Source organism: Hevea brasiliensis, chromosome 9, assembly GCF_030052815.1.
Source record: "Hevea brasiliensis isolate MT/VB/25A 57/8 chromosome 9, ASM3005281v1, whole genome shotgun sequence".
Lineage (NCBI taxonomy): Eukaryota > Viridiplantae > Streptophyta > Magnoliopsida > Malpighiales > Euphorbiaceae > Hevea > Hevea brasiliensis.
The window spans coordinates 10,539,047-10,565,579 of NC_079501.1; the positions used below are offsets into that span (position 1 = coordinate 10,539,047).

General features: G+C 34.6%; 3 protein-coding genes across 21 annotated transcripts; 2 read left to right on the top strand and 1 right to left on the bottom strand.

The window, feature by feature from the left end:
* The first annotated feature begins 7,834 nt into the window (after positions 1 to 7,834).
* Positions 7,835 to 12,601, top strand: LOC110643983 (TORTIFOLIA1-like protein 4). 3 transcript variants are annotated; one of them, XM_021796540.2, is made up of 5 exons: positions 7,835 to 9,152; positions 9,319 to 9,427; positions 10,532 to 11,109; positions 11,409 to 11,921; positions 12,380 to 12,601. In XM_021796540.2, the coding sequence occupies exons 1-4, from the start codon at positions 8,340 to 8,342 to the stop codon at positions 11,874 to 11,876; spliced, it is 1,968 nt and encodes a 655-aa protein (XP_021652232.2). In that variant the 5' UTR covers positions 7,835 to 8,339; the 3' UTR covers positions 11,877 to 11,921; positions 12,380 to 12,601. The 3 variants fall into 3 exon arrangements, with proteins under 3 accessions (XP_021652232.2, XP_058008797.1, XP_021652231.2); XM_021796539.2 differs by having other exon boundaries at positions 7,839 to 9,152; positions 10,526 to 11,109; XM_058152814.1 differs by lacking the exon at positions 12,380 to 12,601 and having other exon boundaries at positions 7,837 to 9,152; positions 10,526 to 11,109; positions 11,409 to 12,044.
* Positions 12,602 to 14,846: 2,245 nt separating this feature from the next.
* LOC110643970 (glycosyltransferase family 92 protein RCOM_0530710) lies at positions 14,847 to 17,191 on the top strand. Its single transcript, XM_058152815.1, has one exon. It carries the CDS (start codon positions 15,244 to 15,246, stop codon positions 16,999 to 17,001), a length of 1,758 nt encoding a protein of 585 aa, XP_058008798.1. The 5' UTR covers positions 14,847 to 15,243; the 3' UTR covers positions 17,002 to 17,191.
* Positions 17,192 to 17,650: 459 nt separating this feature from the next.
* Positions 17,651 to 21,429, bottom strand: LOC110643972 (uncharacterized). 17 transcript variants are annotated; one of them, XR_009151202.1, is made up of 6 exons: positions 21,001 to 21,422; positions 20,874 to 20,910; positions 18,774 to 20,451; positions 18,503 to 18,564; positions 18,292 to 18,417; positions 17,651 to 17,914 (listed from the first exon to the last, which is right to left on the bottom strand). XR_009151202.1 is itself a non-coding variant. In XM_058152818.1 (5 exons), exons 2-5 carry the CDS (start codon positions 21,073 to 21,075, stop codon positions 17,741 to 17,743), a joined length of 348 nt encoding a protein of 115 aa, XP_058008801.1. In that variant the 5' UTR covers positions 21,076 to 21,107; positions 21,196 to 21,419; the 3' UTR covers positions 17,651 to 17,740. The 17 variants fall into 17 exon arrangements, 3 of the variants coding, with proteins under 3 accessions (XP_058008801.1, XP_058008800.1, XP_058008799.1); XR_009151201.1 differs by lacking the exon at positions 18,292 to 18,417 and having other exon boundaries at positions 21,001 to 21,421; XR_009151199.1 differs by having other exon boundaries at positions 18,292 to 18,564; positions 21,001 to 21,421.
* Between the last annotated feature and the right edge of the window lie 5,104 nt (positions 21,430 to 26,533).

Consider the following 26,533-nt stretch of genomic DNA (forward strand, 5'->3'; position numbering starts at 1 on the left):
GGGTATATGGAAAGAAAGCCCATTCGAGTGTTCATGTGATCCAAAATTGGGAAATTTTTTTTTGCGCGTGATATAGGATTAGGGCAAAGTCTGTGGATTTATGGGGGTTGATTTTGCTGTTGGTTTTTTTTTATTTATGTGTGGGTTAGTTAGTATTGGCTGGTAATTTAGTAGCTTGCTTTTTTTAGGTTAGATGAGAAATTTAATTAGGTCTTACTCTAGGGGAGACAAGGCATAAGAATAGTTTTGCCTTTTTAATTAAAATTTTAATTAGGGACGAGATTAAGGTGGTCATGGGGTATGGAGCATTTTCTCAAGTTGTGAAATAAAATAGAAATATTCTTTCAAGAAAAATAAATAAAATAGAAATAAAATTATCTGCAACTGCGGCTAATGCGGCTGGGCTGGGCTGGATAAAGCGTCAATTGAACCAAGGGACCATGGCCTAACCTCAATCTATTTGTTTTTTGGGTTTTGATAATTAAAAGGAAGGTCCTAAGGCACTTCAAACAAAAGAAATCCTTGCTTTTGGGTTGCGGTTGGGCTTTTAATTATGTGGTGAAATTGGGCCCATCCAGCATAAAGCAAAAATCTCACAATGGGTTTCATAGGCCTGTTTTGGTGATTGTAGGTTCAAACTTCTAAGCCCTTTGCTACTCTAATTTGTAGGGAGTGCCCGACTCGCTTCCGATTTCGCGATTTTCACTTGAGGATTTTCATCATTTCAACTTTTGACTTTGGAATTTGAGAGTCTGAATTCCTTTTGGAATGGGGCACTTTCCAAAAGATGGCGTTTGAAAAAAAGTATTATCCAAAGGAGGTAAGGTTTGAAATATTTATTAACAGAGGTGAGAGAAGTTAAGTTGGAGGAGAGAGATCATAAGACGCTATTCATGCATTCGTCAATCAATTGAATAAATATATATATATATAATCGCAGAAAAGTTAAAAAATTAGTAAGGCTCTCTATCATTCGTAGAAAGTAGTTAGGTGGACGCTACTCATAGATATTTTTAACTGATTACTAAGGTTTAAAGCCATTCCTTACTGAACGCTATCTGTAGTAATGTCTAGCTATTAAATCGCAAAATAAATTCCACTCCCCATCCAATGGTGGCTTAATCACCCTTCATACGTCCAGCAATCCCACCCTCGCAGAAGAAAAAAATTTTCACAGCCTCCTCTCACTTTCTCTTGCGCTAACTTCTCTCATTTCTTATACGAGAATAATAACATTTTAATCAAAGGTTTTTTTTTTTTGTAAATTTAATATCATGTATATAATAAAACGGTGTGTTTCATTCTTAGAAGAAGTTAGATGTTTAAGAAATGATTAGGATATTATATAATTTAAAGAGTAAAATTTTAAAAAATAGGTAATATATTTTTATGCGCAGGTAATAAATTTTTTAAAAAATATTCATGGTGATTATTATTATTATGACAATATTAGTTTTTGCAATGTATTAAAATGAGTAGGTAATTAATTTTTTAAATTTTTAATAAGTATGATGTAGTGATTATTAATAAATATGATGCATGTTAAAAATGAAAAATATTATCTATGATACATATCTAATATTTGATTAAATGAATTATATATAGATTACAATAATATGAATTAATTATAGGTGAAATATTATTTTTATATAATTGAAAAGGACAATGTCCAATTTGGATAATTATTAATTATTTAATGGAAGTCGTATAATAAAAGAAATGTCATTCGTATATGTTTTTAAAAGTTGTTAAATAATAAAAATAAATGTTTAATAATGAAATAACCTTAATATGATTTAATTTGTAGAATATTTAATTTTTACTATTATTGTTTCAAAAATTATTAATTTTATTTATTAAATTATTTTAATCAATCAATATGTTTTATTAATTATAATTTAATTGATGCTCTTATTCAAAAATTGAGAAACTTGATCATTTATTAATTAGTTAATCAACAGTGATTGTAATTAAAATAAGCTAGTTGAATTTTATTGCATGTTGTGAGCTCTATTTAATAATGTTAAAAGAAAGTAAATTACGGAATTTTTTTTTTACAAGAATACGTTATTTATTACTTGTGATATATAAATATATATAATTGAATTTAATTACATTGATCGATTGATGTGTGGAATAAAATTTGAATTTAATTGCTTCTAATAGCAGATGAGTCTTGTTAAATTTTTAATAATTTTTTGACTTTCTTGTGATTGTGTGTATTTTTCGATTTATTATTCAAGTGATGGACGCATCTATAGTTAGCGTCTTATCGTCTATTTTCTCCACCTTAGTTTCCCTCGTCCTGTTTTGATAAATATTTCAAATCTTACCTAATAATTTTTTTTTCAAATATCATCTTTTGAAAAAAAAAAAAAAAAACCTTTGAAATGATATTTGGAATTTACCTCTTCCAAGGAAGCTCTTCATTTTTCTGTGGACAGGAGAAATTATCAACCAGGATCTAATCCACAAGTGTCTTTCCCACTTTCCCAAGGAGTGCCAGTTCTCTGGCAATCATGAAGTAAACAAGCACTTTTTTTTTTTTTTTAATTGTTTCAGAGCAAAGAAATTCTGGATTCTCTCGCCTCTTCAACTATGATCCCATGATTTAAATGGTCACTCGATCATGGATATTTGGTCTAAATTAGTGTCTCATCGTCGAAGATAGGAAAATCGTTCTGATTTCATCATCCTTCTGGTTTTCCTCCTCTATCACTCCGGGAATGGAGGAAACTTTCAGACTTTCAACCACCAAACCATTCCACATCATGTTGCCATCTCTATGGCCATTAACCACTTTGAAGATTTCAAAGAAGCTTAGGATAAAATCAAAGCACAAGAGAGAATCCAGCGTTTTAGTCCTACTAGAGAAGTTGTTACCTCCTGGACGCCGCCCAAGGTCAATAGCATTAAGCTGAATTTTGATGTAGCGATTTGTAAAGCTAGGAATCACGGCTCAATGGCCTCCATTGCCCGCAACCACCAAAGCAATTCCCACGCTAGTCTTGTAAGATTGTTAAGGATATTATGGAGCTTGGAAGGTATTGCTTGCCAAGAAGCTCTCTTGTTGCCAGAGTCAAAGGCTTCAAAGATATCATTGTGGAGGGGGGATTCTCATATCCTGATCAAGAGACCCTTGATGGAGAGACAATTTCGTTTCGAGTTCAGAGCATCATCTCAGATATTAGATCCTTATCGAACTCTTTCAATTTTGTAGCCTTCTCTTACATTAGGAGGAGCTGCAATAGTACAGCTCATGCTCTTGCTCATGGAGCTTTACATTGCTCTTCATTCATCTCCAATCCAATAGAGTAAATTTTATTGATTTCGGCGCTTTTACCGCTGTAATCGATCCTTGTTTTTATCTTTGATAATAAAAAAAAATTGAAAAAAAAAATGACTTTGCCCGGATTCAAGTTTCCCTGGCCCGGATTATAATTAATATCAACTTCGACTAATCACTTTTATTTAGTTTTATTAATTCAATAATGTTTATTTAATTTTAATTTAAATTCACCCGCAAAACTTTTAATAAATGTCATATTTTTATGAAAAATATTTTAAATATTTATTATTATAAAATAATACAAATATTATATTTCTATTATTATCTTTTAATTTTTAATAATATGTTAAAAATAAAAGCAACGGAAGATTGAATAGAGATGTATAGATCTCTTATCGATCAAAGGCTGCTGGTATCTATGCTTTAAGATCTTTATTACTCATCCCTTTCCTGAGGTCTATCAGTTAGCCATTGCAATTGTGTACTGTTTATTTATTTCGCATATAAATTATATTAAGTGTCTCTGTCAAAGGAGATGAGGGAAATGAGAGGCTTAAATCATCATAAATTTTCATTAGTTAGTAAAATTGCCTGCCTACCTAATTACAACTATGGAGATCAGAAACTTAAAGCTGCTCCAATTATCATCCTACCCTTTCATTTGATCACAATCTTTCTTATAATTTAAGGTAAATTACACTGAATATTTATATAAGGATTATTTATTATTCTGAAAGCATCAAGTTGCAAAACAATATGAAGTGATGCCCTACTAATATGATGCCAGCAGACCCAGCACTGATAGCTTCACTGGATCCTTTAATTATTCAAGAATTAGAAGATTAAAAACTGAGAGAGAAGAAACATTGGATAGATATTTTTTAGTTAATTTTTTAAGCAAACACTCATCCCATTATAGAGATGAAGCCAAAACCAGTCAATGATTGTGTTGCAGTTTAATTCCACGTGGAATTATGAGGGCTGGTATAGTGGTGCTAAGAGCTAACTAACATTTTATATAATTATTTTTTATATACATAATAGAGTTAAGACAAAGCCGCAGACCTGCCATAATTGCAGAACCTTGTAGCTCAAAGAAAGGTTCACCATACAGCCTAGTCATCTAAATAATGGAGAATCTCTCAATTTTAATTTATTTCTCTAAATGGGTTGGTATGCTTTAATGTCTTTGGCATCTCCTAATGATTTAGCATCTGGCCACCATTTTCAAAGAATAGGAAAACGTGAAGTATCATAGAACTAACACAGAATAATATTTCAGCTTAGTTTAATAGTAGGACCTTAGGAATTTTATAATAAAAATTCAAATTTGAATTTAATTGATGGGATGAAAATAAAAATTAGTCTCTATTATTTAACTCGCATGATATTCTGATAAATCTGATAGTAAAAAATGCATGCAAAAAATGAAAGATAAAAAAAAGTAAAAAAATGGAATGAACTGGGCTTAATGAACAAGAAATGAGTAGAAACATCCTTAAGGTTTTGATGAACACCTTACATTCACTAATCATTGCAGATATTTAGCATTCCTTTTCAACCGCTCAGAAATTTAGAATTCACTTCAAACAATCTGCAATTCATTTTTCCAAACCAGTGATCACCAGCTAGCTAACTAATAATATTTGTCTATTTGAAGTCAAGTCACCATCCCATTTCATCAATCATGAAGGGCTTCTCCTATGATATTGTGCCCTTGTCTAACAAGATCAAATGTAAAATCCAAGGCCATTGATAGATACACCTCACAGGACAAATATCTCAAACCCTACATCAAACATTATAGATAAAAGGGAAATGCATTTTCCTTCCTAGCTAACAAAGAATGTGACAAAATTAAAGGCTACTCGTAAAAAGGGAATGTTTATTTAGGGATGCCTAACATGGTTTAATTTCAGTATAGCTAAAATAAATAATGTCCATGCTCCCTTGGCTTTGTTGCTTCCAACACTGAAGCTAATTTCATGAGGTAACGTCGTTGAAGAAGGAAAATACACATGGAAGTGATTAGGAAAATTGAAGAAATTCGATGGTTTTGGACACAATTTTTGGCTTCCCCATGTGATGGCCTAGCAAATCCAAGGGACAAGTTTATCAAATGAGGTCTGCCTATAAGTCAAACAACATATACAAGCATGGGCTATTGGCTCCATAAGGGGTATGTATACCCCACCCTTTTACTCTATATTAACATCAGCTGATTTCTCCTTATCTAATGCCCCTTTCGTTACCCGTATCCTTATCATCATTATAAACTCACCTGTCATTTAGTTCTGGTCATCCTTTTTCATATTATCAAAAAAGAATCCAATACCCATTATAGGACTTGAATTTCAGTTGAAATTATCAAATCCCAAGTTCTTGCCAATAAATTAATTATTTTTAATTTCCTAATTGTTTTCTATTTTTTTTTAAATTATACCTGCATAGTTTTTATTATTTTTTTATCTTATAAAATATAAAGCAAGTAAACTACTGCTATACAGTTGCAGTTCTTCTGGGAAAGTAAATCTGGGAGAAATGGAACTTTATGACGACCAAAGTAATTGTTTCATGCAGGTGGAAAGGCTAAAGGAGATTCTTCATTTTTCGTAGTTTACCTTTTATAATTACATTTGCACTGACCATATATTACACCCTTTTCTTAAAAAAGACAACAAGATCAAGGCAAAAAAAATTAAAACTATATATTGTAGCTGAAGGGGTTCATTTAATTACTCTGTGCATGGCCTACAAAAGATCATTAGAACTCATGAGTTCTAATTAATGTATACATTGACTTTCAACAGTAACTTGGTTGAAAATCCTTGTTTGTTTCATGTATAATATAGTTCTTACAAAATTTGAATCGGAGGCTTGGGTTTTTGGATATCTGATCTTAGTATAAGCTCGGTTCGACCTTAATTATGTGAGGAGACTCAGAATTCAACACCCAAATTTAACATATGCCTTTATCATTCAAATACAAAATACGCATTGACTCGAACAGGAGAGACTCACGCCCCAAAATCATGAAGCCAAATCCTAAGAACAAGTGGATGCTTGAAATTAATAGCTTATTTTCTAAAATAACTCCACCTACTATAAAGAGATATCATAAAAAGATTAACAAAGTTAGGCAAAGTACGTTTTTGTTTATCTTTAATATCTTTTATACCTAATTTCTAATATTTTATTTTTAATATACACTATAACTTGAGCATAGGAATAACTATTATTAGGTTGCTGATCTTCCCCTGCTCAAATACATGTTAGCATCAATTAATGTACTTTGAATGGGTTTAGAATTCATATGCTTTGAACTATTTACTTCAAATTGAAAATCCTCTAGTTAAAAATTGAATTGAAATTTGATTTCAGAGGTTCAATATTTTGTTAGTGATATGGAAACAAATCAGTTGGGTGGTTTGGTATTCCATGCAAATGAGAGAGAGAGAGAGAGAAGGGCATGGAGTAAGAGGGAAAAGAGAAATTAGGGTAAATAATATATCTAAAATGTATGAAATAACTTAATTATTGATAAAAATAAATTAAATAAATTATATTTAAAATATAAATATGAAATATTAATAATAATAAAATTCAAAAACTAAATAAAAAATTATCCCACTAAATATAGGGTTCCTTGTTCCACTTCACGCAATCTGATAATTACGGCATACGCCCAAAAACTGTCAAACCCTTTTGGCGTTCGTTAAAAATCAGAGGGTCACACGGATTTTGGCTCATTTGGTGTCGCCATCTGCCCTAGAAAATAAGTAATTTCTTATTTTCTTATCTTCTCTCCTTCCATGGTGAATTCATGATGCTTAATGTTTCTTAATAAATCATCATTGTAGCATTAACGGGGCATCTTTTATTCTTTTGGCACAAGCTTTAGGCTTCTTTTCACTGTGCCTGCGATAAAAATTCAGATCCCCTAATTGTGCAGCACAATTTTTGCCTTGGTAGGTATACGTGGAGAGTGTTGACTGCATTGCAATTGGCAATTGGCGGGTCCTCCTTATTTTAATGATCATAATCATATGCAATCACATTGGCTGCCAAGTAATTCAAGTCAAACAAGGAAGTAAAAAAATCAAATGGATGGGATTTGGTGGTTCTGATCAAATGATTAATGAGGCGGTTGGATCTTCGTGATGAAAAAAGATATGCAAAGCAGGGTGATCATTTTACTGCACCAAGCGAAATAAATATACGGAAGGCATCTTCTCCTCGCTCACACTCACCCCAAAATCCCATCATGTCTTGCTTTTGCTAGAAACTCTTGTTTCTTCCAGTTCATTGAATTCCCGTCCTCAGTGTCACGTGATCCATGCTTGTATCGCTTTAACAATCGTTGCTTCCCATGTCTGTCACATGCTCCACATTTACCTCCTCTTTCTTGATTAGCAAACATATAATAACAAATACTACTAATCTATTTTCAATGTTCTAGGTTTGTCGGTGCCAATACAGAGCTGGGTTCCCCATGATCAACGAGATGCCTTTGTCATGCCTCATACCATTAGAAGTTTTCCTTTACATAGTGCAATATGAATATGCACTTTTGGTAGGAATTAAATTCTTAACCACATGAGCATTCAGTCCAACAAATACCCAATGAATACAATATTAACGAAATTAGGATTCAAGTATAACATAAGCGATTGAGATTTGAGAGGAAAAATAAATCCATTCAATGAGTTAGCTTCCAACAAAATCAATAGCTAGCTGTGCTGATCATCATCCAATTCCACACCCTCCTTAACACTGTGACAGTGACAGTGACACTACGCGTGAAAATTAATAGATTCTATTATTTAGAAATTTAATTCTTTATATATATATATATATATATATATAGGCCACAGCCCCCTTCCCTTGCCCCCCTTCTTCAGAAATTAAATATCCATGGAAGCACCGTACGGTCTTTGCTAAATGCTACTAATAACAAACATCTCCACCGTCACTACCAGCTACTCAGTGACTCAAAGCACACCCCACTGAGATAGACACAACAAACCCACAAATTCAGCCTCATCACACAATGTCTCCCGAGAAAAGATCTCCACCTACTCCTGCTTCAACCGCCAACGATCTCAAGCACCGAGTCATCACCTGCCTCAACAAGCTCTCCGACCGTGCCACTCTCTCTCTCGCCACCACCGAGCTCGAGTCCATCGCCAAGAACCTCAACCACGACTCCTTCTTCCCTTTCCTCAACTGCATTCACAATACCGATTCCTCCTCTAAGTCTCCCGTTCGCAAGCAATGCGTCAACCTCTTGACCCTCCTCTCCAACTCCCACGGCAACTCCCTCTCTCCCCACCTCTCCAAAATGATCTCCACCGTCACTCGCCGCCTCCGCGACCCTGACTCTGCAGTCCGATCCGCCTGCGTCGAGGCCACCTCTGCTATGTCCTCGCAGATCACCAAGCCGCCGTTTTCTACTCTGTCAAAGCCGTTTATTGAGCTATTAACGCTTGAGCAGGATTTTAATGCTCAGGTCGGTGCCTCCATGTGTTTGGCCGCCGCTATTGAGGCGGCGCCGGAGCCAGAAGCGGAGCACTTGAGGAAGGTGTTGCCGAGGCTGGGGAAGTTGGTGAAGGGCGAGGGATTTAGAGCGAAGGCAGCGCTGTTGACTGTGATCGGGAATATCATTGGCGTTGGCGGCGCTTCGAGTAAGGGCGTGTTGGATTGGTTAGTACCATGTTTGCTGGAGTTTCTGAGCAGTGAGGATTGGGCAGCCAGAAAGGCGGCGGCGGAGGCGTTGGGGAAGGTGACCCTAGCGGAAAAGGAGCTATCGAAGGAACATAGAGTAGCGTGCTTGAGTTCTCTGGAGAGCAGGAGATTTGATAAGGTTCAGTCCCCGTTTTTTTCTTCTACTTCTTCTACTTCTGCTGTTTATTTCGGATTTTCTTGAATTTTGTTTGGTTGCCGAATGTGAATAAACAAAAAAAAAAGCTTTCCTTTGCTTCTAACTTTTTAACTAGGAATTTTGGCCTGACATGATATTGGTGTAATAGGTGAAGGCGGTTCGGGAGACTATGAATCGTACCTTGGAGCTGTGGAAGGAAGTTCCTGGAGTCTCTGACCAAGTTTCAGTATCATCTCAATCTAAATCTTCTTCAGTAGGTAACATTTGTTCTCTTAATCACTGTTTGGAAGGGTGAGGAAACGGTAATTAATGAATGTAAATTAATGGAAAGATAATAAGAGATAATGTATATTTTTTATGTTTGAAAAGAGTTGAAAGAAGGATAAATAATTATTAAATTTATAAAAATATTTTTTTTTATTAGATAAAATTTATTTTTTATCTTTTTTAATTTAGTGATCTATAATTTATATTTTTAATTATCTTTTTATATCAGATTATGACATGTACTATTTTAACATTCAATTTAAATATCTATAAAATAATACAAATAAAGATTGAATAAAAAATAAATTATTTAGAAAATTAAGGCCTTTTATTTTTAGTTTAGTGACCTATAATTTACATTTTTGATTGTCTTTTTATGTCTGACCATGTACTATTTCAACATTCAACTTAGATATCGATAAAGTAACACAAAAAATGATTGAATAAAGAATGAATTATTTAGCAAAAAAAATTTGACAATTGGAGCATAATAATTGCAGCAAACTATTAAAAGAACGAATAATTTAATAACTGAAATTAAATAGAAAAATAAAATTAATATTTTTTCTGCAAGAATTTAAAATCCACGAGAGCGAAGAGATTAGATACGGCCACTTGAGAGAAAAAAATATTTGTTTATATTGGTGAACTAGTTTTATTTTTAATGGGTATAATTAAATTTTTAATAAAAAATTAAAGACACAATAGGAAAATAAAATAATTATCATCTCTCTAACTCCTACTGCTTACACTCCAATTTGGGGGAGTGTGAGAAAAATTGAGATTTGAGAGGTAAGGGAGGGTAAGCATTCATTAGCTCACCTCTTTCCAAACAAGATTATAATAATTACTTATCCATCCTTGCCTTTATTTACACCATTCTCTCACCCCATGCAAATAGAGCCTTAAATTCGTTCGTTACCAGTTCAGCATTCTAATAGGATCATAATTAATAAAAAAAACAGTTAAAGTGCAATTTTTTTGAGTCCCGTTTTTCCATAATAATTGAAGAGTTTAGCATCCTGAATTTGGTACTTCTAAAGAAATAAGCTACCAACGATTTATGTTTTTTTGTTTTTTTGCCATAGCACCAGATAATGCTATTGGTGAATGTTTCCCTTCTGACTCGGATGATTCTCATGAAGTCGGTTTCAAATCTCCTCAACCAAAGAAAACAGTCCCCGCAAACAGGTCCCCCCAATTTGATTCTTCGTCTGTGACCACTACCAGAAAACAAAACCCTGTAAAGAGTAAAAATGACAATTCAAAGACAGCAATGAGTTGTAAAATGGACCACAAGAAAACCTCTGCCTGGAAAACTGAAATTGTTCTATCTCATGACGCTGGCTGTGGAGATGATATCAAAAGGTGCAGTTATGGAGTTTCGGAATCAAGGGAGGACGCAAACAATGAGAAATGTAGGCCAGAAGCAAAACTTGTCCTGTGCAGTAGAATCCGAGAAGATAAACAGCACAAATTAGGTGGTTTGAGATCTAGGTCGAGGGTGGTTCCATTCAATGATGATGATAACCGTTACAACAAAGATGTTGAGGTCAACAATCCCAATGAAGAATTCTTTGAGAACAATAAAGATATTGAGGATCTGTCTTTGATTTGTGACCAGCTTATGCAGATTGAAAACCAGCAAACCAATCTATTAATCCTTCTCCAGGTACATTATCTGCTGATCTCTTTGCATTTGTTATAGTCTCTTCACCTTCACAACCGTATATTTTCAACAACGAAAATCCTTTCAACAATTTATGCATAGAGACTAAATCCTTGTCATTGGTCGTCATTCCAGTGTCCATCCAATTCAAGTGAATCCTGCGTTCAGCATCCCATTGAATTTCATTGCCTATCATTTACTAATGCTTTATTCACAATGTATCACAATGGTGAAAGACTGGTGCTCAAACGTTAGAAGAACCTTTTGTTGACTTCATTTCTCTCAATTTTACTTGAATATAGAGATTTATTGGGAGCTCCCAGCATGGGATAAATTCTCTGGAGACACGTGTTCTTGGCCTGGAGATGGCATTGGATGAAATTTCATATGACTTGGCATTATCAAGTGGAAGGATTCCTAATACTGACTCTGCAGATAACACATGTTGCAAACCTCCTGGTGCAGAATTCTTGAGTTCTAAGTTCTGGAGGAGAACAGAAGGTCGGTATTCTACTTCAAGGTTCTCTTCACCTGGGAGCATGCAATCACCTCATGCTGCACGAAACATTTACGGTAAAGATGCCAGCTCCGAAACATTCAATGCAAATAGCCAAAGATTTCAGCATCAAAATAGGAGTGGATTCATCTTGAATCCATTGGCTAATGTTCGCAGTGTGGGAAAGAGGAATTTGGGGTTCTATTCAAGTCAAATGTCAAATAACATAATCCAAGAAGATGGACAAGCTCAAAAAGCCAACTTGGCTCAGTAAAGCTTCATCAACTTCCTGTACAGGACAAGTGAACTTATGCAGCGGGTAATTAGATATCTTAAATTTACACACTCTGTATTTGTATTTTGCTATTGTTAAAACTTTCCTTTCTATATTCTGTTCTGCCATCACTTTTTGACATCAATTGACTAAATTCTGTTGAATGTTTCTGCCTTCTGTTATCGTATTATTGTTGGTGAATATCTCAAAGGCTGCAAATGGTTCCTAAAAAAATTTTACAATGGCATGATAGGCTTTCTTCTTTTACATTTTCCTAATTCTTGGTTAATTTCTATGGTTCTCGCATGCGAAATAAGAAACCATACAGTACAGTTTTTCTTAAGTACAATTTTTATTTGAATGTTATAGCTGAAACATAAAATTGTTATCATTTTTACTGAAACTTTAGTTTTGCCAGTCATTTTAATTTGCATTTTATGCTTAAAAGAATGCAGTATCCTGGTTTACTTTAATCTTTGTGATCATTATCTGGAATATTTCAGATAGCCTGCTTAGTCAAAGTAGCTAGGACCATGTTTCAACGGCAATCTTAACTGAGAAAAAGCATCCTTGGCCGTCAAAACCTGAAGATGCCACCGAGTGAGTCTGCTACAGAAGGTCACGAATGTGAAATTTCTGAATTACTGCTGCATTCTTATTGATTATTTGGGACTGATGTAAAATACTATCCAAATTCCCTAATTTAAAGGCAGCATTCTCCTTTCTATGGGGTGCCAGAGCAAGTCTCTGCACATAAGATTCTTATTTAACACTTCCGTCCTCACTGATACAATCTGTACAGATGGTAGGCTTGAGTCCTTCACAATTCACACTTTTTTGCGGCTTGTTGTGCTTGTTTTGTATGGTGAACAAAGCTTCCATTTTTGTGGGAATTTCTTGATTTGTTCTTATAGGCTTCTAGCCCAACCGTGAATGAATAATTTGTGAAATGGTGGGAATGCAATCCATGTAACAAAATGACTAGAAGCTTTAAGCAATTTCTTGTTTTAACGTAGTATGATGCTCATAAGTTCCTAAAGACATCCACAAAGTATATGAAACTTTGAAGTTAAAGACTGATGAATCCCATTGTGGATGGTGATGAGAAAGGGCATTCCTCTCCCTTGGAAAGACATATACTTTGTAATGGAAAGCAAACTAGGGATGGCAACAAGCTTAAGAGCCATTATCCATTTCCATCCTTGCTCCAAACAGGGATGAGATTCCTCTAACCACGTTCTTCGCTTGTTTTTTTTTATTTATTTCTTAAAATTCTTTTTCATGGAAGTGTTAATATATTATTCATTAAGATATCAACACAAAATATATGATCATATAAATAAATATAACTTGTATAGTTTTGGATCCCCATGATACACGGACCAGGATCCCTGCAGTCAAAGGGTATATTCTACCATGACATAATGGGGAAGGATTTTTTCCCCATCCCCTTCCTCATATGGAGAAAAAATGGAGAATTTTTGCACATTGATGTCAGTGGAAAATAGAAAATCTTTGCTTTGTTGTTATCTAATCAATCTCACATCGTTAAATAGAAAATATAATCAATTTTCAATTTTGCCAAAAACGACAAGGATCCCATGAAATTTTACTGTGCATGTATGCACTTCCATGCAATTGCCTGGAAGAGAAGAGGAAAAAAGATGATGATTTACGACTTAAGAGTTTCACTTTTGTTGAAGATTTTTTTTTTCTTAGCTGCAATAATTCACATATGTCAATGAACTTTCGCTTATCCCAAAATATATGTACTACTGAATAGCATTTGGGGGAGGAATGAGGATGGGTTCAATTCAACTGGCTTTGTTAAATGCCATGAGAATTAATTAGGTCCACCCGAACCAGAATAAAAACTCTTCCTGTTGTGTTTCCTGGTGACCTAACATCTATTTACGTCTCAATGAAAGAAGCTCGGGACTTGCGTTTTGATTACTTGTTTTGCCAATTTCCAGCAGCAGAGCAAGTTTCTCAATAATTTTTCTTAGTTAAACATGATTTATCATGAATTTAAAACACATCATATATAATAGATTCACATATTTATCATGAATTCTATATATTTATATTTAAATATATAGTAAATTAAATCTAAATAAGAGTTTTCTAATTATTCAAAAGAGAAAATTATTGCAATATGTTTAGCTCAAAAACAAGACAACCTATTGCGTGCTTTTCAGGATAATTCAAAATAAAAAATAACATCCTAATCCTTTTGATTGGCCAGCTATTAAATTAGAATTATCATTATCTTATAAATATTATTATATAAGGGATGCATGCCAAAGGGGAGAGAATTCATGTTTTTGGAGGTCAGCACAAAAGAATTGCAGGATTCTGAAACCAAAGAAAAAATTCCAACAAAGAAAAAAAAAAATAAATAACAAGAGGGAAAGAAACGTCACCATGAAGTTACATCCATCATCAAAACCAACCTGATAAATCCAATGAAGATTATAAATAAAGGGAAACTTTACTGTCAAGTTACCTAATTGCTCTTCCAAAACAGAATATGAAAATAATTTTTTTTTGTGCGTTTTGGTGGAAGAAAATGATGAAATTTTCCCAATTATACTATATTGTTATAAGTTTGATAATCTTCTTTAAATTCGGTAACTAAGTCTCTAGCCTTTTGTGGGTTCAATCTCATACGCATTGCAAGATGGTTTTTTTTTAATAAAGTTTTCTTTCAATTATTAAAGAAAAAAAAAATTAGATACAACTGGCCTCGTCGTAGTGTAGACTTTTTATCAATAATTAAATCAAACAATTTTAAGGAGATTATCATTTAAATCATTGACAACTAATTAATTGCTTTAGACAGCAATAGATTGCCATACAAACAGCTAGAAATCGCTCTCACCATAATAAATTTCTTAATAATTTTTTTTAAAAAAATAATATATATTAAAATTTCAAAATCACATACAATCACTCGATACAAAAGTGAAAGATGGGTACTTTACTTTGTTCTTTTTCTTTAATCAGCGTAAAATCGAAGTCCACCTCATGCCCTTCCCTTTCTTTCTCTTTCTTACCAAAGGAAAAGGAAAGCAAATGAAATCCCTCCTTCCTTTCCTTCTTCCTCAAAAATAAATATACAAATATATACTCAGTTTCCTTCCGTCTTCGCTGCCGCCATTCCACGCATCATCAGTCAGCCTAGCAGCAATCAAAGCGTTATCTTCTCTCTTTCTCTCTCTCCTCCGACACCACGAATCAATAATATGCCATAGATCAGGATACCAATAGAAACCGACTCTTGGCTTCAGATCTGCTCGCAAAACCATCGTCAAGATCCAATTTGGCCTCTTTCGATCACTTTGGTTCTTCACTTGCAAAGAAATTAATGATGGATTCTGAGCAACGTCGCAAGCGGAAGCGAATAAACAAACCCTACGCCAACTTCTTTTCAGTTAAGTCTTTAACTGTTTGCTTGTCTTTCTTCTTCCTTCTTCTCTTCATTTCTTCAGATCGCTCGCCTATTCGTACTGGGTCGTTTCGTCCAGTGCTTTCTGTACCCACGTCCTTGTCGCTTTTGCCAACCCGTCTAGCGCTAGTTCGAGATTCCTTTGATACTAGATCCCTGTCTTTGATGGTGGAAGATAGGGTCTTGTTGCCTGACCACTTGCTGCTAATTGTTTCTAGTAAACTCCGTAACAATGAAAATTTTTATTGTGTTTACTATAGTTCCTTCAATTCTTTGTCTTCTGTGAATGTGTTTGTAAAGCCGGCTTTATCTGTTGATGAGTATCGTGAGGATAAGTCCATTGTGAGGTGCCAGCTTCCGCCGATGAATTTTTCTGCCGTCGTTGACTTGCGGCGGACGTGGGAGGCAAAGGAAGGTGATGGGCTGTCACGGGGTAATGCGGCGGTGGCGGTTCCTTCTTGGGATAGAGTGGTATATGAAGCGATATTGGATTTTAACACAGCCGTTGTGTTCGTTAAAGGATTGAATCTTCGTCCACACAGGGAATCAGATCCAACCCAATTCAGATGCCGCTTTGGTTTAACTAACTTTGACAAGAATGAAGGATTTGTGTTCACTACTAAAGCAACTGCGGCTGCACAAGAGGTTATTAGGTGTTTGATGCCGCGAAGTGTTAGGAGGAATCCGGAGAAGGCTCAGGGGATTCGAGTCACAGTTAGCCGGGTTGATGCTGGTGAAGATGCCATTGATGGGCCTCTGCCTTCTGTGGCGAAAGTTTACAGCACCAATTTGCAGCGGCAGAGGAGTTACAGTAGGAAGAAGTATGAGCTCTGTGCTTGTACAATGCTGTGGAACCAAGCCTCTTTTCTCGGGGAGTGGATTGTCTACCATGCTTGGCTTGGTGTTGAAAGATGGTTCATCTATGACAACAATAGCGATGATGGAATTCAGGAGGTGATTGATGAGCTTAATTTGCAGAACTACAATGTTAGTAGGTATGCTTGGCCTTGGACTAAAGCACAGGAGGCTGGTTTTTCGCATTGTGCTTTGCGAGCAAGGAGTGAATGCAAGTGGCTGGGATTCTTTGACGTGGACGAGTTCTTTTACTTCCCTCGTCACCGTGGACAAGACATGCAGGGTCAAAATTCACTACGAACTCTGGTTGCGAATTACACGAATTCACCAATATATGCAGAAATTAGAACAATTTGTCACAGCTTCGGACCATCTGGTTTGACCTCAGCTCCATCGCAGGGAGTAACTGTTGGGTATACTTGCAGGCTTCAAGCTCCTGAACGGCACAAATCTATTGTGCGTCCAGAACTCCTAGATGTAACCCTTCTCAACGTGGTGCATCACTTCAGATTACAGCGTGGATACAGGTACCTGAATGTGCCTGAAAGCACAGCTGTAGTGAACCACTATAAATACCAGGTGTGGGATACTTTCAAAGCCAAGTTCTTCAGGCGAGTTTCTACATACGTTACTAACTGGCAAGAGGACCAAAACAAAGGTTCAAAAGACAGAGCACCTGGATTAGGGACTGTGGCCATAGAACCTCCTGATTGGCGGCTACGGTTCTGTGAAGTTTGGGACACTGGTCTTAAGGATTTTGTCTTGGCCAACTTTGCTGATACTGCAACTGGGTTACTTCCTTGGGAGAGGTCTCCTTTCTAACAAATTCACACTTGAAGGTGCTTGCAGCTAGGCGCCCATGTAAAGCAGAGTAATCATACACGCAGCCATCCATTCTTTTGTTTCTTTAGCAATTTTTTTTTTCTCTTTTTTTTGGTTTGGTCATAGACATGCAAACTACACAGTTACACAGTTGTAAAGTTGCTAAAATATGAAATGATTCTTTTCTTCATTCTTTTGCTCCTTTGCTCTTGATTTTAAAATGCAGTTGTCATGGAAGTTTTGTGTTCTAGATATGATGTAAAATTGAATACAGTGGTTCACACATAATGACATAATTATGTTCCAATGACAGAATGTTATATTAAATTTAAAATGCTGGAAGTTTGAGAACCTTAGGATTTCACTTTTACAATTTACAAACAAAATGATACCAGTTCAGTATCATATTATTGGCAGAACAGATAGTCTTGAAAATTCAACATGGATAGGCGGGTCTAGTCAGTGATCCAAGTCCAACCTTCCAAATGGCCTTGGAGAGGAATGGTCCAAATACTTATAAAGGTATATATGACCTGATGCCCGGTTCGGTGATGGCCTATTTTGTGTTATTTTAAGAGTTGTTCAAACCTAATCTGGACGTGCTAGACCAAAATAACATCCTTCCATTCACCAATCGACACTAAAGGAGTCAACGAAGGACGGCAGATTAGATAAATATTAAAAATCTAGTCTCCTCTGAATGTCTTTTCTGGACATTGCTATCAATTCCATACAATATTCATGCAAAAAAAAGGAATGCCACTATAACGGTCATTATGCTCTCAAGAGGGTAAGACTCCAATATATTCAGCCAAGAAATAATGAAATTGAGGATCAGGAGTAGCAACAGAACTGCCTGGCAAATTCTATATGACGTTGAATCTTGATAAGTTTGTCCCAGCCTCAACAAAAACTGCGTTGTATAAAGATGAGATGATAAAACTTAGTTGTCTTCCTTTTTTCTTTTTTTCCTTACGTGAATATAACGAAAATTTTCAATGGATGCAACAAACTAGATTCATGAAACAGCACATAAAAAAATCCCAGACTGGGTATCTGGCAGGGAAAATAATCATTGTGAATGTTTTGAAAATAAGCAAATAAAAAGCAACAGTAATGTCCCAAGAACTCATGTTTAAATAGGTCGTAAAAGCAATCAGATGAGATGTGAAAGCAAATTACATGCTCTCAGTCTCACCACTGGGATAGAGAAGCAGGAACAGCACCGAAGGCCCAAAATTTTGAAATAAGGCTCAGTTAGCAACAAATAAAGTGGAAGTGTTAACAAACCTCTTTCATATTTAAAAGATATTCCATTTGTATCCATCTCATTGCAATGAAGCTAGGAGCTAGCCATGAAGAAAGCATGTTTTCAAAATTCAACACTAATGTTCCATCTCATAGCAACACCGGCCGCTAGCCATGGAAAAAGAATGTTTTCAAAACTAAACACTAATTTTCAGAACAGCATCATAGCCTACAGTTGGCAAAATGGCCTCACCTGCTCATTTGCCAGGGATGTTCCTAACCAATATAACCATATAGAATTGTCACTTAATTCACCTGCAGAAAACGTCATACAAAAGAATAAATAGCTAAATGAGACAGCATTTGAATAAGGCTTGTATTCAGAACTGTCACACACACACACACACACACACACACACAAATATCTCACCATATCAGATGATGAAATTTGACCATTTGTTTACTTTACACCTATTCTATGATAGCTGATGGTCAATGCTTCCAGTATATGCAGAAATACTCACACTTGATACATAAGCTGGGCTAAACGTTGTTTGCTCCTGAGAAGACGCTTCAAGTGTTTGAACTAGGGAATTCCAACTTTTGGGTACTCAGTTCAAATTTCATTGGGATGAGATGCAAGAAAAATTATGACATCCCGCTGGGTTATCCCTATTTATAACTCTCAAGGCTTAGTGGACATTTTAATTAAGCGATAAACAATAAACGGATAGAATGGATGAAGATGATAATTTAAAAGACTAATGCTTTTGACAAAAATTTCTTGCTAGCCTACTTCAAGCATAGTTATCAAAGATGCCACCAAACATAAATTCTAAAAATAAACAAATGGAGAGAAGACATGTTGGAAAGCCAAGAGCACGAGTAACAAAGAAAACTTCTTGAAACAAACAGGACAAAATGCGTTATGACTGGTTTCCCAAAGTAGCAACTTAAGAAGTTAGATGTTAGCATAATGCTAAATTAAAAATTACCTTGAATAAAGGATACAGTGAATATAATGCACATGGGAGTTCAAAAAGCCTGAAAGAGTCTAGTTTCAAATTCTATCTATCATGAACTGCCAATGGGTTGTTGATCACATATTTTCCTAGTGTAGCATAAAGTTTCTCTCCAATAAATGTAATCCACACTTGCAAATAGAAGAAAATTGGGAGAAAAAAAAAGCACATAAAATATAATCTAAAATCAAGTGGCAGATCACTGGGGACAAAAAGGCATGACCTGTTAGAAAGTTGGTAATAGGGAGTGTAAAAAGCTCTAAGTCAGGTTTGGTTGGGTCTTGGCCTGACCTGTGTTTCAAGCTGGTTATGAAACAAATAAACCAAATTGAATGGATTTCCATCACTCATTAGATTGGATAAATTTAAATGTCCAGTTACATCTTCCTAGCAAGAAATTGGCCAACTGCAGTTGCAGCCCTCCATTAGAAATTTATATTCATATTAATTTAAGTTCAGGCCAATCTTATCTCCTACGCCAGGCTACAGACTTCCCATTTTCCAAGAACATATACCTAACCAAACATTGGTCCTTACAATCCTTAGAAAGACAACAACAGCAACAGGGCTAATTATTGGATACACCGGTAGAACTAAAATGTAGTCTCCTTTAGATACAAAAAATTAGTTATTCTTATTTTTAGGAAGGTGGGACTCATATTTTTTAGAGAGGAGTGCATGCGTATCGGGTACACCTAATAATCCCTTCGGCAACAGCAATGACACGAGTGACATCAACAAGTATTAGAAGAAATCCCATCTCCAAGTAACCAAGCAATTTGGGAAAAACAAACTGTGCTTTTAAAATTATAAGTCAGTTTACAAATTAAAATTGATACCGTTGTTAAAAAACTGAACCTGAAACAATAGCACTTCAGCAAATTTTACCCAAGCCCAATAGATTGTGCAGTAAAGCTGATAAATTTGGGTCAGTTCACTTGGTGTTGGTCAAGTCAGACAGGTTGACCTGGCTTTTCAACTGCCTTGGCAGTAATCCATTTGGGATATGAGAAACATTAAAATCAGCAGAAAGAAAATGGAAGCATGAAATAGTTGCTCCTTGGAGTTCAGACATGGACAAAGATATGAAAAGAAGCACCAGGTCAGAAGTTGTGAAACCCCTAAATCGTTTCACCACCAACTATAGCAATTCTTTTTTCTCCAAGTAGCTGCAAAATAACTGCCAAACACATTGCAAAATTCTTTTAGCAATTCATTTAACGAGGAGATATTAAAAACCAGCCCATGCATTGGTTTGGTAAATAAGCCTTCAAGCTCAGAAGAACTCATAACAGAACAAGTTTTTCCACAATAAAGATATCAATGAGGCTTGCTTCCTTTTTTTTTTCTTGTACGTATGTTTGTATAGATTATAAATTGAGAAATAAAATATGGTTTTCAATTTATAAGGCGAACAACTTCAGCTAGAATATGTGAAAAACAACCAATATTTGAGCATGATAATAGCAATAGGGTAATTTGTCTTGTAATTTGTGGTGAATTGTCAGTTTGTCACAATCAAATAGGAAGAGATATAAACTTATTCGGGGAAAACCAAGAATGATAACTTGTGTATTTTTAGGAAAACGTAGCAGTTTATACCTGCCAGGATAAAGAGATAAGGTGGCCAAATTGCTCTCTGCAAATTGATTAATAGTAGCAAGTGTATCTTTAAAATCATGAAATAACAAGACAAAAAAAGTGAAAAGGACAAGAAAATCCTACAAACCTGGCAATTATTACGAGCTCCGAACTTCATAACAGCTCGATAAAGCAATGATTGCATCAATTTGACAGCATCCATAGCCAGTTCTTCACCCTAATCAGGGGATTCAGCTGCCAAACCGATCTGTAAGATACAAGTGCTATCATAGGCAAAAACTAGAGATCTGCAGCAAGTAACGGCTGAAAGTGATTCCCATACCCTAGAATGACTACCGAAAGCCATTATCAACCATGAATAGCTTGCCTACAGGAAGGGGCTTGAGAGAAGAAAGCTAATACTTCAACATAAATTAATCGATTTATTCTTTGTTGTTTTTTTGGTAAATAAATAGAGCCTGATTAAAATAAAATAGAAACTAAATTATTGAAATATTCACTCAATGGAAATATCACTCAAGGTTTAAAGCCTTGATTTAGGAAGATGTACCAAAATTTTGTTCGAGATTTGTCACAATATATATTTAAATTTTGTTGCTGTTTATTTTAAAATTTTAATTTAATTTATATTATTTTCAAAATAAAATAATTTATATTAAATAATTTTATAAATAATATAAATTTATAATAATATTTTAGTGAATTAATAAATTCACCCTGTTCGTATTTTTATTGCCTTAATTATTATTTGATTGTTCTAATTGCCTCAATCGTTTCGAACATGGAGTTTTTAGTATGATTGCTCTTGAAATCATCGCATACTTATATAGTGTAACTTTAAATGAATAGGGTGTTTTAGGATCTCATATCTGAATAGTATATGTGTAATATAAGGCTTAAAATATTTTGATAAAATTATTATTGTCTTATTAAGATATGTCTTTTTTATTTTGTATGTATATGTGTTATTAACTAATTAAAAAAAATAATTAGAATATGTTAGATGAAGTGTTTATCTATTTTTTTAGTAGCTAGATCAGTCTTTTAGCATTTTATATTGATTATAAATAATATGTATAAAAGAGATATAAGATTTAATATATTTTTGATAAAATTATCATAATTTTATCAAAATGTATGTTTTCTTTATTCATCAATTGAAAAAAAAATAAATGAATATGATGTTAATTAGTTATTTATATAATTTAATATAATCATCAGATAAATTTATTAAATGATTATTTCCTATTTGAATTATATAACTGATTTTTTTTATTATAAATAGATTTTATGTTAGACATGTTAGTAGTTTCAAACTTTTCAAACTTTTTATAAATTGTCTTTCGTCAGATTTTCAATTTTCTAATTTAAGTATTAGGATAGATTCCTAATTAAAATTGCAAATCCCTGAAGTTTTTTTTCTTGCTAAATCAAAAATCGAAATGGATTGTCATCAATTATTTTAATTCATTGTAATATATAAAATAAATCGAAAAAATAATCATTTATTAATAAAATGTATTAACTACGTGGAAAATAAAGTTATAAATTATTATTGTGAACCCTCCTAATTTTTAAAATACTTATTTTATAGATAAATATTAAGAATTTATTTTATTAAAATTTTAAAAAATTATTTGAAATTTTTCTAATTTTAAAAATCGATTTTGATTTTTCAAAGTCAATAAACTTTATTAATTTTTTCAAATTAATTTAAAAATCATGTGACAAAACTAAAAATATATTCAGACTCAAAAAAATTTTTTGAGTTTTCTGAAATATTTTTGAAATTTTTGGGCTTCGTTTTTTGTCACAGGACAGAGTAAAAATTTAATTTTGGGTATTTTAAATCGGACTGATCGAATTAAACCGGACCAGATCTGACCGGTCGAATTGTACCGACCTTTTCTTTTTCCCTCTTCCTTCCCCACGTCGTGCCCGACCTCCTCCCTCTCTCTCGCAATTTCTCTCTCCTTTCTCCTCCCCACTGTCGGTCGCTGCCACCTAGCCCTCCCCCACACGCCGGCGCACCACCTCCACCCTTCCCCGTTATCGGCTGCCCTCCAAATCGCTGAAATCTCACCATTTCTCCCCTGCGCGCACTGCAGCACACTTTCCCGATCAAAATCCAATCGATCTGACTACCAATCAGATCGGGTCTTGTCCCAAATACCTTTTACTCGTTAAGAACTTTTCATAGACATCAAAAACATTAATTTTCACTTAATAGATTGTCCAATTTTTGTCCGAAAAATTTTAGCCCATTTTAATTTTTGGGCTAAATTTCTCCAAAAGCGAAAATCCCACGGGAAATTCGAGAGTACCAGCATACTCTACACGACGAGAGCTTCGTGAGAATATAAATTTCAAAATTTTTCGACACCGAAATTTTGGTGGGTCCCGCAAACTTTACAGTATTTTTCTGAGCTTCATTAGAGCTTAATTAATTTCGCAAATATTTTTTTCTAACTCCTGATGTTGTGAGTTTCGCGTAGGTACCCTCGTTTCGCGAAAATTCGATAGTTGCTCGAGTTTATAATTTCGAGCCGGACATACAGGCTATAAGGAAAACTTCAGAAACGAGTCGAAATTATAGGCTACCCTATCGTTTTCAGACGTCCTGGACGCGTCCCAAGCATCGGAATTGACATAGGTAAACTCGAACCCTAATTTTTCTTAATTATCTAATACCTGATTTTGATTAAAAATCTATAAATATTCATGGTAGATTAGAAAATTATAATTCCTTTTGCATTAACTTAGTAATATTGCTAAGAACTGCGAGGTAAAATTTTAGAATTTTTAAAGCTTGTTTAAGTGGTGTTTGCTAAAAAGTTAGTTCCTATAACTAAATTATAATTTTCCCATATTGTGAGTTTTGATTCATTTGGCGGGCTCAGGAGGGGCCATTTATTATTGATGTGTTGTGATTGTGGGAAATTGAGAATTATAAGTGTTGTTTGAATCCTTTTACAAGTTGGGTAGGTCTTAGGCATAGGGGGAACTCTGTCAGATTTTCGGCAAAACCTTAGGGCTGTCTTTTGATTCTTTACAGCTTTGTTTCAAGTTGTTTATTGATAAATTTTGATATATTGTTTAGGTGAACCGGGATAGCCTTCTTCCTCCACCTAGCCACAGCGACAACCTTTAAAGTATTGTGAGTGGATATTTATTTAAATATAATTTCAATATTATTATATTTCTGGCATGCTCATGCATCACTTATATTTATATTTATATAGTTAAATATTATGCATGTTCTATTTTACATTTATACTTGATGATATTTACTTGGTTGCCTTGCTTGATAATCTGGAGCTGTGTGTGTGTGAGTGGGTGTGCATGTGGTGTATATGGATATGGGTGGGATGGGCAAATCGACTTGAACCAGTATCGCTTGGGGCCCGATCCTTTTTTAGAAAGTCGGGGTGACTATGGTTTTGAGTTGATCTCGCTGGCAGACCTTGGATTAAGAGAGTTGGATAGGGGGATCAGCTCCCCATATATATGTGTGAGTATGAATATGATATGGGTGCCCGAGTGCTCCAGATTATCTTTGTTGTGACATGACTTGTATGAAGATGATGCATTTCACTTATAAGGATGTATTAGAATTAGATAGTTATAGAAATTGTAAGTAAAATAAATATTTACTCCCTGAGTCAAACGCTCACTCTTGTTCACTACTTTTCCAGGTTACAGGAGAGCTTTTCCTTGTATCTAACCTGCTTTCATTCTTTGTAGGTCTACTTATTATTAATTTATGTTTTATACTATTAAATATAACTTCCAGACCTCCACATGTGTAGGACCATAATATTTAGCTGGACTGTAATGTTTATTAATTCAGAGATTGTAATTTATAAATTTTATGTATGTGTAATTGTGTGATTGGTTACTTATGATGTTTGAGGGAGCTGAGCTCCCATTGATTTTATCTTGGAGTTGTGGATAATTAATGGGTGAGCTGAGCTCTCCAAATGTACTTTACTGAGATTACAGATCGGGTGAGTCAATGACTCCCTGTTTTATGATTCATTTTATGACCGGATTCTGTCCGGTTGGTCACTTGAAATTGGGCTTGATACGGGCTTAATGATGGGCTAGAGTTTAGTTAGGCTTACTACAGGTTTTGGAGGCTTTATACTGACCCAAGTCCTAGTGTCAGTTCGGCTCATATTTTATGTCGTGACATATTGACGGTGAGATAAATAGAAAAACCATTAGCCACATGTCTACCAAATGAATTTTACTAAAAAGACTATGCAAATTCGAATAGGAAATAGTGTTCTAAAAATATTTCATTAATAAAAAAAGTAGAAATTAATATCTTATATTTTTACATAAATGAAATCAATCACTTATATAAAAAATAATATAAACAAATTAAAAATTTTGATAGTATTGATAGACTATATGTTGACCCCGTGTAGCTCAAAATGAGCATTGATTTTGATGATAACAAAACTCAAACAGAATCTATCTAATTCAACTTTAAAGTGATGTGTAGATTCCTTTTCTTATTCATAAAGAATTTTTGAAGTTGCATCTAAGGAGGAAGAATACTCAAAGGCATCTCAAGACAAATCCAAAATGAGAAAAGAACAAGATTATGAAAGCCAAAACTCAAAGTAAAGGTATGAAAGTCATAGAGTTAGAGATTGAGTCTTAGGTCTTATGTGAAAAGAATAGATGAGAATTTAGTCGAATGGAGCTCAAAAATGAAACTTTATTTTCTGATTACTTTTTCTCATCATGACCTTAGATACTGCTATTGGAACTTATTTTTCTTTTAAGGTCTAAATCTTTGTTTTTAAATATTACAAGTTGAGACATGCAGCTATTGACTTAGTTTGCTAACTGCTTTGCTAAAATATTAGTTTGCTAATGTGTTTGTTAAAACATTAGTTTACTAACTAGTTTACTGCTGTTGCCAAAATTTCATTAGTTTGCTAAATGATCAGAGCTGCTCAACTTCGCACAACAAGACAAAATAATGGCCATTTTGTCTTGAGCAGTGTGTATAACGTTCCAAAAAGATTTCAAATGGTCTAAAATGATATAAACGTTGGGGCGTCCTCTACTAACGACACGCTACATCAGAGCCCGGGTATAGTGAGAAATATGCAAAGGTGTAGGGCGTTCACCTAAAGCGACACGCCATGCCGGCGCCCGGGTGTGGTGTTAAGTGAGCAAGGGTTCCCACATCATGGACGGGTGTGGGTAAAGAAGTTAGTCCATAGGACAGATAGTAGAATAAATAGTGGAACAGAACACAAGATAGACATAGAAAACAATAGAAGATATCATAGAAGGAGACCAATTAGGAAGGAGCAGGATAGGAGGAGGATCAGGGTTGGTACTTGGAATGTTGGATCACTTACAGGAAAATTAATGGAGCTTGTGGATACCTTGGAAAGGAGAAGGGTGAATATTGCTTGCATTCAGGAGACTAAATGGGTAGGAGAGAAAAGTAAGGAAGTGGGTAATTCAGGGTACAAACTGTGGTTTACCGGAAAGGAGAGAAACAAGAACGGAGTGGGCATAATCATAGACAGGACATTGAAAGACGCAGTAATAGCTGTGAAAAGAGTAGGAGATAGAATTATACTAGTAAAGCTAGTACTAGAAGGAGAAACAATAAATATAGTTAGTGCTTA